Source organism: Canis aureus, chromosome 13 (assembly GCF_053574225.1).
Source record: "Canis aureus isolate CA01 chromosome 13, VMU_Caureus_v.1.0, whole genome shotgun sequence".
Classification (NCBI taxonomy): Eukaryota; Metazoa; Chordata; class Mammalia; order Carnivora; family Canidae; genus Canis; species Canis aureus.
The window spans coordinates 42,886,000-42,898,724 of record NC_135623.1 but is presented as its reverse complement, the minus strand read 5'-3'; the positions used below and the strand labels follow the sequence as shown (position 1 = coordinate 42,898,724).

Genomic DNA, 12,725 nt, shown 5'->3' with positions numbered 1-12,725 from the left:
AATATGGATATCACTGTCACCTATAACATGTCCAACATGTTGTTGTCCACCAAAACATATTGTTTTATTGCCAGAAAACATTAATACTGAAGTCCAAAGTACTATTGTCTGCATGTAAACCTCTCTGCCTCCAGTTTCCATTACAGAAACAAATCCACCTCTTTTTAGAAGTTACTCAGTGTTACGAGTACAGATTGACATTAAATACATTTGCCAAGAGCTTAATATCCATAGTGCAGCAAAACACTTAGGGAAAGAAATAATGCAATTTTCAAAGTCATGATTAGCAACTATCCATAAAAAACTGTTATATGACTATAATGATAAAGTGCCATATTTACTACTTGCCTAGTAGACCTCCCGAGGGTACATTCTGGATTCTCAGCACTATTATGTACATTTCAGAAGGAGATGAAAAGTAGTTCTGATATGATAAAACAGAATGTTCCAGAATGCTTAGAGTGGACAATAGAGTAGTAGTAGTAATAATAATAATGGCTTATATTTATTGACTGCTTATTCTGTGCCAAATGCTAAGCAATTTTATATGCATCATTTCCTTGTATCTTCCCAGGAACCTCCATTTTACATATGAAGAAATTAAAACTTAAGAGAGCATAAGTAACTTGACCTTGGTCACACAGCTATTCAGTGGCAAAACCAAAACTCTAATCCAAAACTGTATCTTCCTAACCACTATGTATTTTGTCTTATTAATACAAAGCTAAATTTAAAAGAAGCATGGAAAGGCAAGCTGGATGGTCTCCTAAGAAATGCCTTAAAACCTGAAATGGAAATTAGCTAAAATCTTGTCAGTACTTTAAAAGGTCAAAACATGACCTCAATCACGGGAGAGCATCAGAATCAGAAAGGGTTCACTCTTTATGATGAAGACTTCAGCATGGAACAATTAAAAAATGCTGATAAGAGCTCTGAAAAAATTTGATTCACATATATTCTTCCCCCAAAAAGAAACAATTGATTTGACTAAAATGCTATAATATAGAAAAAATAATTATACTTAGTAATCCAATTACTGCTAACCCAGTTAATGAGTGGTTTTTAGGAGACATGAAGGTGTAAATTTGGGAAACAGTAAAGCCAGGAGTGATTAGAACTTCAAGTGTCTGGACTTCTTCATTAGTTCTGGTTCCAAAGTAGGGCCATAAAATTAAATTGTGTCGATTACAAAAAATAATCTGCTAATTCATAGTGCTCTTTTGCTTAGAGTTGAAGCAATATAACCAGATTTTGGAACTGCTAAAGTCATCTCAACTACCAACTTGTTTAGGTTCCAAGAAATAGAATTAGGAGAAAACTAGATGCATCAGCTGGGGTTTTTTGTGACAGGAGCAACATGAAAACCAGGCCAGGACCACAGCAGGCCCAAAGAGGTTGGAGGGCTACAGAACACAACCGTAATAGTCTGATCAGGACACAGGCATTGGAAAGAAGGAATGTCAACTAGCTTTAGTCTTTTTGTCCTTCTACTCAAGATTCAATTCCAAGGAAGGAGTCCCCCGTTGGCCTCAGTCCCATCACTAGTCCTCTGACTAGCTAGCAGAGAAGAAAGCCCCTGAAAAGTCCCACCTGACTACATCTAAAAGGGAAGAAGGAACACCTCAAAAGGTGGTATTTGGAAGAGGAAACAGGTACTGGAAAGAAAAAAACAGTCTATAACCCTGACCTTATAACACTTACCTTGGATTGAGGAATATTCCTGCCTCTTCCCAATAAGAAACCCCATCTGCAGAGAGACAGAAAGTCTCGCTGGCCAGCTCTGAAGTGGACTGAGAATGATGACCATAAACCACACAACCAGTGCTCTATTTGATCCGAAGTAGATCAGGGACAGCTGAGACTAGTTCCAAGGGCAATACACGAAAGTGAATCTGTGGTATATTGTGAAAAAGCCAACATGGACTTCCAAAAGTCCAATAACCAAGACAGGAAAATGGGGGTGGTGGTGCAGAATCCCCATTTAAAAAAAAAAAAAAAAAGACTACATTTCATTTAGAAAGCTAACAAGCTATTATCAAAGGTTTGTAACCTCAGTCCTGGCAACAACTTGGTCCACTTTTAACTGATTAGGAATAAAATGGACACCTGATGAGATTATACAGCTCCACAGGTCAGGAAACTTTTGAAAAACTAAAATAAGGTATGAATTATTTAAGAGTTCTGAAAAGACCCAGGCTTTTTAAACCTTTTTATGGTATCAGGTGATGCATCAGTTACTGATTTGGGGATAATTTTATTACAAGATCATGATAATGTAAAACATTCTGTAATATACCCCAGTAGAAAATGATTGCCAAGGGAAAGAAATTTATTTGTCTTCTTTAAGGAAACAAAGTTTGGCAATTATTTGAGCCATAACATCATTGTTTATGAGAGTGCCCTAAGGACTGATCATTACGCCTTAACACTTGGCTAAAAAACTACCACAGAGGAGCAGAGGTAGCTATAGAAGATTTCAGGACTTCTAAATAAATATTCAAAATGTTCCTAGTGAATGAAAATCCTTGTGGAGGACCCTTTATAAAAAATAGAGCCTCTAAATGCATCTCATGAGTCTATCCTAAGAGGACATTATATTTATAATTTCTCTTAAGTTAAAATAGTTTTACTTAAGAAATAGAAGGAAAAGGGGGATCCCTGGGTGGCTCAGTGGTTGGGCACCTGTCTTCGGCCCAGGGCATGATTCTAGAGTCCCAGGATCAAGTCCCACATCGGGCTCCCTGCATGGAGCCTGCTTCTCCTTCTGCCTGTGTCTCTGCCTCTGTGTGTGTGTGTGTGTGTCTCTCACGAATAAATAAATAAAATCTTAAAAAAAAAAAAAAGAAATAGAAGGAAAAGATACTCAAGGAGAAAAAGGTAAAAACTTGAGGCTTCTTACATCTCCAGTGCGTTCCCCAGAGTCAGAGGTAGGAAGAGAGAAGCCTAACAGGGAACGAGCATATTACAACAGTTACAACAGTATAAGGATCAGACTGAGTCATAATAAAACAAAAAAGAAAATCCCAGGGGTTTTATTCTCTCCAGGCTCCCAGAGGCCACAAGATTACTCCTGAGAGAAATAGTTCTAAAAGAAATATGTTTTATTTGACATAGAAATAGGACTGAAGTGTTAGCATCCTCCAAGCACTAGACAGTAGCAAGTGGCCACAGAAGCATCTGTTGAGCATCTGTTGGATGGATCTGAACACACCTCAAAATCTTCCAACAAAGGTCAGGCACCACTTGGTCTTGTCAGCTAAGACTGTCCAACACCATCATCAAACTCCTTCATTCAAATGCTGGAAATTCCATAATAAAAAGGCTCTTTCCTAATTCTGCCAGGAAAGATTTCCCAACCTTGAACATTAACAGCATCTGTCCACCCAAAATCCTCAGACTTCCTCTCTGGTCTCACTGCTTACCCTCTTCTCCCAACAGCCTCATCTCTCCCCTTTGCCATTGCATCTGTGCCTCTACGACACCAAGTGATCTATAGAACCACAACAAGTCTACGAACCTTCTAGGTTCAGAAGACATGTTGTTTTCTCTTCCTATAAAGTCCTTTTCACTATTTGTCTTCCTCTTTCTCCGGCCACTCCTGCCTGTTTATTAGTATTCAACTTGATGATTCCCTTTCTGAACGTCTCCTTACACATTATCCACTACTGGGTTAGATACTCTTCTGCTGAATTCTCCTGGCATTTTTACAGTTAAAGTATCTATGACAGTGACTCATAATTACCTACTTACTTGTCGATATTTCCACAAATTGGATTTATTTTGAAGGAGGGATCAATATCAAGAGAAGGCAATCCATCAATATTTGCTGAGTCGATAACGGATTTTTGTTTGCTTGTTTTTATCCCCTCTACCCAGCAAAATACCAGGCACATAGTCAATGTGCAATAGGTATTTGCTGAAGGGATCTTAAGTACTCAAAACATTTGTTGGAGGAACAAAGTCATGGACAGATGATCAGAAAGTGCTACATATCAGAAATCTTAAATTCCAATATCCTACTTTCTGACCTCAAACACCTATTATCCCAGATCTCTCACACACTGATTTTCTGGCCCCTGATCACACAGAGATGTCCAGTCTCTTGACATCTCCATACTCACAAAGTCTTTAAATACCTTGAAGGCGGAGAGGCGGGGCAGGCTGGCAGAGGAGTAGGGCCCTCACCTCACCAGGCCCCACCAACTCACCTGGATAACTTTCAAATCATCCTGAAAACCTACGAATTCAACCTGAGATTTAAAGAGAGAACAGCCGGAACACTACGGAGAGAAGGGATTTCGCTTCTAACAATGTAGGAAAGCGGAAAAAAATAAAATGAAAAAGAATCAATTGGGGGAGGAGGCCTGCGAGGAGCCAGGCTATGGGGGGCGGTGAGAGCCTCCGGGACAGGAAAGCCCAGCCCCAGAGAAGCGGGAACTTTACAAATCCGCACTGGATTCTTCCCGGAGGGAAAGGCGCTTAGCCGGGAAATCGAGCAGGACCGCAGGAGAAGCAGTGGGGCCTCCAGAAGTGCGCCCGGGGGAGAGCGCACCGCACACCGCGGCCTATCTCGGTAAAGGGCTGGAGCTCGCACCCGGCGGGGCCTCGGGAGGAGCCGGTCAGTCAGGCGGCGGCTCCGCGCGGAGGGGGCTGCGCGGCCCCGGATCCCAGGGCACCGAGTGGACACAGCCCAGGATCCTGCGCTCCCCCCGGGACAGGCGGAGGCCGGGACAACACCGGACAGCGGGGACGCTCCTGCCGCCCGGCCCCCGAGCTATGCAGGTCAGCGCCCCCACCGCCCCGGGAGCACCTAGGCCAGTGCGGACTGGGAGCTGCGGTAGTTATTGCGGGAGCTGACTCCAGGGCTGGAAGGCTGGCCGCCCCCAGTGGTGTTGTTCCTCCTGGTGTCACCCTGTGCCTGGGAGAGGTGGGGCCGCCAGGGGACAGAGGCCTCACGGGGTCAACATCTCCCCCTGAGCCCAGCACCGGCAGGGGGCGGGGCAGCTCCTCCAGGTGCACACACCTGAGAGTCAGCACAGCAGGCCCCTCCCCCAGAAGACCAGCTGGAATGACAGGGGAAGAGCAAGTTCTTGACCAAGCAATGCTGGAAAGCTCCAGGGGAAGTCGAGGGCTTTACAGTATATAGAACTAGAGGATACCCCTCCTATTTTTTTTCTTCCTTTTTCCAATACAACTCACTTTTATATCAGACTATAAATTTCCAATTTTTTTTCTCTTTTCCCACCTTAACTACATATTTTATCACCTCTTCATTTTTAAGATTCTTCCTTTTTGACTTTCATATTTCTACAATTACAGGTCCTGGATATTTTCCACTTCTAGATTCCCTTCAACATACTCAACTTAATTTTGGGAGATATACAAGGTATGTTTTCTTGTTCTGTGTTGTTTTCTCTTCCTTATTTTGTTCTACAATGGCATAAGTTAATATCTTCTAAAACATGACCAGCATGCACCCAGAACCAAGTGGTATACTGTGCTGGTTCATTCTGTGAGATTCCTCATTCCCATTCTACCCCCCTCTTTTATCTCATTTATGTTTTGGTGGTCAATGTTGGGGCTTTCTACAAGCATTTCTGGTTTATATAAATTTGGGGCTGAGTATCTTCTAATATACAGAACTCAGTATACTCAGAACCAACAGGATCACCCTCTAGGACCCCTCAGGTAGACTACATTCTCCCTCCACTACAACTTCGTCACCACCATCTCCCAATACCCCCCCTTTTTTTCTTCTCTTTACTTTTGCTTTTTTTATCTTTTATTCTCTTTTCTTTTTTTTTCTCTTCTTCTTTGGGATTCTTGGCCTTTTTTTTTTTTTTTTTTTACTACTTTGCTTTTAAAATTTGTTTTTCACTTTAGTGGTCCTTTTGTTTTATTTTGTTCTGATCTTTGTTTTCAATTTCTGGTCTCTGACCTCGTCAGAATCATCTAGAGTGAAATTTACTTAGGTCGTGGTTGATATTCTTGATTCACCCCACTCATACAGCCACTCTGCACTGAGCAAAATGACTAGAAGGAAGAACTCATCACAAAAGAAAGAATCAGAAACAGTACTCTCTGACACAGAGGTACAGAATTTGGATTACAATTCAATTTTAGAAGGCAATTCAGAAGCACAATTATAAAACTACTGGTGGCTCTGGAAAAAAGCATAAAGGAATCAAGAGACTTCATGACTGCAGAATTTAGATCTAATCAGGCCAAAATTAAAAATAAATTAAATGATATGCAATCCAAACTGGAGGTCCTAACGACGAGGGTTAATGAGGTAGAAGAAAGGGTGTGCAACACAGAAGACAAGCTGATGGCAAGGAAGGAAGCTGAGAAAAAAAGAGAAAAACAATTAAAAGACCATGAAGAAAGGTTAAGGGAAATAAATGATAGCCTCAGAAGGAAAAATCTACATATAATTGGGGTTCCAGAGAGCACCGAGAGAGGCAGAGAGACAGAAAGCATATTTAAACAAATCATAGCTGAGAACTTCCCTAATTTGGGGAGGGAAATAGGCATTCAGATCTAGGAGATAGAGAGGTTCCCCCCACCAAAATCAATAAAAACCATTCAATACCTTGACATTTAATAGTGAAACTTGCAAATTCCAAAGATAAAGAGAAAATCCTTAAAGCAGCAAGAGGCAAGAGATCCCTAACTTATATGGAGAGAAATATTAGATTAACAGCAGACGTCTCCACAGAGACCTGGCAGGCCAGAAAGGGCTGGCAGGATATATTCAGGGTCCTAAATGAGAAGAACATGCAGCCAAGAATACTTTATCCAGCAAGGCTCTCATTCAGAATAGAAGGAGAGATAAAGAGCTTCCAAGGTAGGCAGAAACTGAAAGAATATGTGACCACCAAATCAGCTCTGCAAGAAATATTAAGGGGGACCCTGTAAAAGAAAGAGGAAGCCCAAAGAAATAATCCACAAAAACAAGGGCTGAATAGGTATTACAATGACAAAAATTCTTATCTTTCAATAGTAACTCTGAACATGAATGGGCTAAATGATCCCATCAAAAGACATAGGGTTTCAGACTGGATAAAAAAGCAAGACCCATCTATTTGCTGTCTACAAGAGTCTTTTAGACTCTTAGTCTCATTTTAGACCTAAGGACACCTCCAGTCTGAAAATGAACGGTTGGAGAACCATTTACCATTCAAATGGTCCTCAAAAGAAAGCTGGGGTAGCAATCCTCATATCAGATAAATTAAAGTTTATCCCAAAGACATGAAGAGGGACACTATATCATACTTAAAGGGTCTATCCAACAAGACCTAACAATCATGAATATTTATGCCCCTAATGTGGGAGCTGCCAAGTATATCAATCAATTAATAACAAAGTAAAAACATACATATTATTATACACTAATAGTAGAGACTTCAACATGGCACTTTCTGCAAATGACAGATATTCTAAGCACAACATCACCAAAGAAACAAGAGCTTTAAATGATACACTGGATCAGATGGATTTCACAGATATATATAGAACTTTCTATCTGAATGCAACTGAATACACATTCTTCTCAAGTGCACATGGAACTTCTCCAGAACAGACCACATACTGGGTCACAAATCAGGTCTCAACTGATACCAAAAGATTGGGATTGTCCCCTGCATATTTTCGGACCACAATGCTTTGAAACTACAATTCAATCACAAGAAGAAATCTGGAAGAAACTCAAACACATGGAGGGTAAAGAGCATCCTGCTAAAAGATGACTGGGTCAACTGGGAGATTAGAGAAGAATCAAAAGTATTCATGGAACTAATGAAAATGAAGATACAAGCATTCAAAATCTTTACGATATAGCAAAAGCAGTCCTAAGAGGGAAAAATACATGCAATACAAGCATCCCTCAAAAAAATTGGAAAAAACTCAAATACACAAGCTAACCTCACACCTAAAGGAACTGGAGAAAAACACTAAATAAAACAAACCTACACCAAGCAAAAGAAAAGAGTTAATAAAGATTCAAGCAGAACTCAATGAAACAGAGACCAGAAGAACTGTAGAACAGATCAAAAAAACAGGAGTTGTTTCTTTGAAAGAATTAATAAGATAGATAAACCATTAGCCAGCCTTATTAAAAAGAAAAAAAAAGACTCAAATTAATAAAATCATGACTGAAAGAGGAGAGATCACAACCAAGGAAATACAAACGATTTTAAAAATGTATTATGAGCAGCTATATGCCAATAAATTAGGCAATCTAGAAGAAATGGACACATTTCTGGAAAACCACAAGTTACCACAACTGGAACAGGAAGAAATAGAAAACCTAAACAGGCCAATAACCAGGGAGGAAATTGAAGCAGTCATCAAAAATCTCCCAAGACACAAAAGCCCAGGGCCAGATGGCTTTCCAGGGGAATTCTATCAAACCTTTAAAGAAGAAACAATACCTATTCTACTAAAGCTGTTCCAAAAGACAGAAAGGGATGGAATACTTCCAAACTCGTTTTATGAGGCCAGCATCACCTTAATTCCAAAACCAGACAAAGACCCCACCACAAAGGAGAATTATAGACCAATCTCCCTGATGAACAAAGATGCAAAAATTCTAAACAACGTACTAGCCAATAGGATCTAACAGTACCTTAAGAAGACTATTCACCATGACCAAGTGGGATTTATCCCTGGGATTCAAGGTTGGTTCAATGCTCGTAAAACAACCAACATGATAGATGATATCAACAAGAGAAAAAACAAGAACAATATGATCCTCTCAATAGATACAGAGAAAGCATTTGACAAAATACAGCATCCATTCCTGATCAAAACTCTTCAGAGTGTAGAGACGGACAGAACATTCCTCAGCATCTTCAAAGCTATCTACAAAAAGCCCACAGCAAATATCATTCTCAATGGGGAAACACTGAGAGCCTTTCCCCTAAGATCAGGAAAGCGACAGGGAAGCCCACTCTCACTACTGCTATTCGACATAGTACTAGATAGTCCTAGCCTCAGCAATCAGACAACAAAAAGAAATAAAAGGCATCCAAATTGGCAAAGAAGAAGTCAAATTCTCTCTCTTCGCAGATGACATGATACTGTATGTAGAAAACCCCAAAGCCTCCACCTCAAGACTGCTAGAACTGATATAGCAATTCGGCAATGTGGCAGGATACAAAATCAATGTCCAGATATCAGTGGCATTTCTACACACTAACAATGAGACTGAAGAAAGAGAAATTAAGGAGTCAATCCCATTTACAATTGCACCCAAAAGCATAAAATACCTAGGAATAAACCTAACCAAAGAGGTAAAGGATCTATACCCTAAAAACTACAGAACACTTCTGAAAGAAATTGAGGAAGACACAAAGAGATGGAAAAATATTCCACGCTCATGGATTGGAATAATTAATATTGTGAAAATGTCAATGCTATCCAGGGCAATTTACATGTTTAATGCAATCCCTATCAAAATACCATGGACTTTCTTCAGAGAGTTGGAACAAATCATCTTAAGATTTGTGTGGAATCAGGGGATCCCTGGGTGGCGCAGCGGTTTGGCGCCTGCCTTTGGCCCAGGGTGCGATCCTGGAGTCCTGGGATCGAATCCCATGTCGGGCTCCCGGTGCATGGAGCCTGCTTCTCCCTCTGCCTATGTCTCTGCCTCTCTCTCTCTCTCTCTCTCTCTCTGTGACTATCATAAATAAATAAACATTAAAAAAAAAAGAAAAAAAGATTTGTGTGGAATCAGAAAAGACCCGAATAGCCATGGGAATATTGAAGAAGAAAACCAGAGCTGGGGGCATCACAATGCTGGATTTCAAGTTGTACTACAAAGCTGTGATCATCAAGACAGCGTGGTACTGGCACAAAAACAGACACATAGATCAATGGAACAGAATAGAGAAGCCAGAAATGGGCCCTCAAGTCTATGGTCAACTAATATTTGACAAAGCAGGAAAGACTATCCACTGGAAAAAGGACAGTCTCTTCAATAAATGGTGCTGGGAAAATTGGACAGCCAATGAAGTAGAATGAAACTAGACCATTCTCTTACACCATACACAAAGATAAACTCAAACTGGATAAAAGATCTAAATGTGAGACAAGAATCCATCAAAATCCTAGAGGAAAACACAGGCAATACCCTTTTTGAACTTAGCCACAGCAACTTCTTGATACATCTATGAAGGCCAGGGAAACAAAAGCAAAAATGAACTATTGGGACTTGAAATCAAGATAAAAAGCTTCTGCACAGCAAAAGAAACAGTCAACAAAACTAAAAGACAATGTACAGAATGGGAGAAGCTATTTACACAAATGACATATCAGGTAAAGGGCTAGTATCTAAGATCTATAAAGAACTTATTAAACTCAACAGCAAAGAAACAAACAATCCAATCATGAAATGGGCAGAAGACATGAACAGAAATTTCACCAAAGAAGACATACACATGGCCAACAAGCACATGAGAAAATGCTCTGCATCACTGGCCATCAGGGAAATACAAATCAAAACCGCAATGAGATACCACTTCACACCAGTGAGAATGGTGAAAATTAACATGACAGGAAATAACAAATGTTGGAGAGGATGCGAAGAAAGGGGAACCCTCCTGCACTGTTGGTGGGAATGTGAACTGATACAGCCACTCTGGAAAACTGTGTGGAGGTTCCTCAAAGAGTTAAAAATAGAGCTACCCTACAACCCAGCAATTGCACTGCTGGGGATTTACCCCAAAGATACAGATGCAGTGAATGACTGAGACACCTGCACCCCAATGTTTATAGCAGTAATGTCCACAATAACCAAACTGTGGAAGGAGACTTGGTGTCCATCAAAAGACGAATGGGTAAAGAAGATGTGGTCTATGTATACAATGGAATATTACTCAGCCATTAGAAACGACAAATACCCACCATTTGCTTCAACATGGATAGAACTGGAGGGTTTTATGCTGAGTGAAGTAAGTCAATGGGGGAAGGACAATCATTATATGGTTTCACTCAAACAGGGAATATAAAAAATAGTGAAAGGGATTATAGGGGAAAGGAGAGAAAATGAGTGGGAAATATCAGAGAGGGTAACAGAACATGAGAGACTCCTAACTCTGGGAAACGAACAAGGGTTAGTGGAAGGGGAGGTGGGCAGGGGTGACTGGGTGACGGGCACCGAGGGGGGCACTGGACGGGATGAACACTGGGTGTTACACTACAACATATGTTACATATGTTGGCAAATTGAACTCCAATAAAAAATATACAAAAAAATTTAAATAAATAAACACCTTGAAGGCATCACTTCCCTCCCTACTCAATCTGCACCCATTTTTATCATGAACTTTTTTAACCCCTACTTTCATGTGTAAAAGGCCAGCCCTGTACAAATCTCTGCTGTCACAGCTACTAAAAATAGTACCCCAGGGTAGTGCCATACAACTGTGCAGATGGGGCCCAATATAAACTCATGGTCTCCAACTTCAGCTAGAACTCTCTGCTGACCAGTACTTTACCTTGGGAGTCAACTCCCTCATCTGCTCCTTGTCCATTCCTCACCACTCTCTAATCGTCTTCTCCTATCTCAGTCTGACTATCCACTCTCATTCCCCATTGCTGCCACCATAGCCTTGCCTCCTACTTTATCAGATGATTGACATCAACTCAACTCCTGCCTCCACACCAGTAGACTTAATCAAATCCACATCTGTCTGTTCCTCCTTCCCTTTTGTAGCAGAGGATAAGGAGTCTGCCCTGCAGCCTACCCTCCACTGAAGACGAATCACTTCATCTGTGTTTTCAAACTCATCTCCTTCCCTCTTCTAATAGGACTCTGCTCTATTATTAACCCTTCTCATATTTTCAATTTCTCTCTTTTCTTCTGGCTCTTCATACTCATTATATAAATATGCTAAACTTTTTCTCTTAAATTCTTCTTAATCTCTGTATCCTCTCGCTTTGATCCACTTTTTTCTTTCTCTTATCAACTAAACTATTTGCAGCATTATTCTCTACTTCACCATGTGCCATTTACTCAGCAAATACATCATATTTTTGTGGGTAATACACAGGGACATTTTTAAAATCCACTAGCTTGAAATGTGACTGCCTTCAAGAATTTAAACTCTAAAATCAACACACAATGAATTGGCAAGAAGACAGAACAATTTCTAGGCCAGAGTAAGATATAAATTAGCAATATCCAACTGAAAGAAGGCATCTGACCAATGGACTTGTAGTAATTTAATTCCTTAGTAAGAAATCCATTATGCTAGCATAGTGTCACTTAAACTCTGTAGTTTCTCTCATTTTTAATCCTTCTGATTTTATTTGGCTTCCAATGTTAGTTGCCTCTACAGAGAGAGAACACAGAGAAAGTATCTCTCATTTCAGGAGAGTTCAGGACTGGCAATATAGATTGGTTCCCCTGTTCAGAACTGTTCTACTTCCCCAAGAGAGAACTGAATATAGGGAACCTGAAAGTTCATAATCTAATGTTAAGAAACAACACATTACTTTTAGCAAAGTGAACTAAATCATTCATTTAACAAAGGTTGTATATCAGGACAAAAAAAAAAAAGAATGGCATGTTGTTACCACCAAAAAGTTGTGTGAAAATGTAGAGGTTGCATCTTTCTCAAATATTAGAAGAGCTTTCTGCATCAAGTAAATTGCTTTGGATAACTTATTCTTCTTTATTTTACTCATTACACTCAATTCTGAAATAGAAAACAAACATTTTA

The 12,725-nt window shown here is 40.2% G+C and overlaps 1 protein-coding gene across 10 annotated transcripts in view; it reads right to left on the bottom strand.

Annotated features, from left to right (window-relative positions):
* CFAP54 (cilia and flagella associated protein 54) overlaps positions 1 to 12,725 on the bottom strand; it is a 291,473-nt gene that overhangs the window by 216,073 nt on the left and 62,675 nt on the right. For 9 of the 10 annotated variants that reach the window (XR_013350784.1, XR_013350783.1, XM_077845910.1 and 6 more), the window contains one exon: positions 12,580 to 12,701. Coding sequence is in view for 8 of the 10 variants with exons in the window: in XM_077845910.1 (XP_077702036.1) it covers positions 12,580 to 12,701 (122 nt within the window). In the remaining 2 variants the exon portion in view is untranslated. The remainder of the gene's footprint in view (positions 1 to 12,579; positions 12,702 to 12,725) is intronic. The other variant, XM_077845904.1, reaches the window with a different exon arrangement.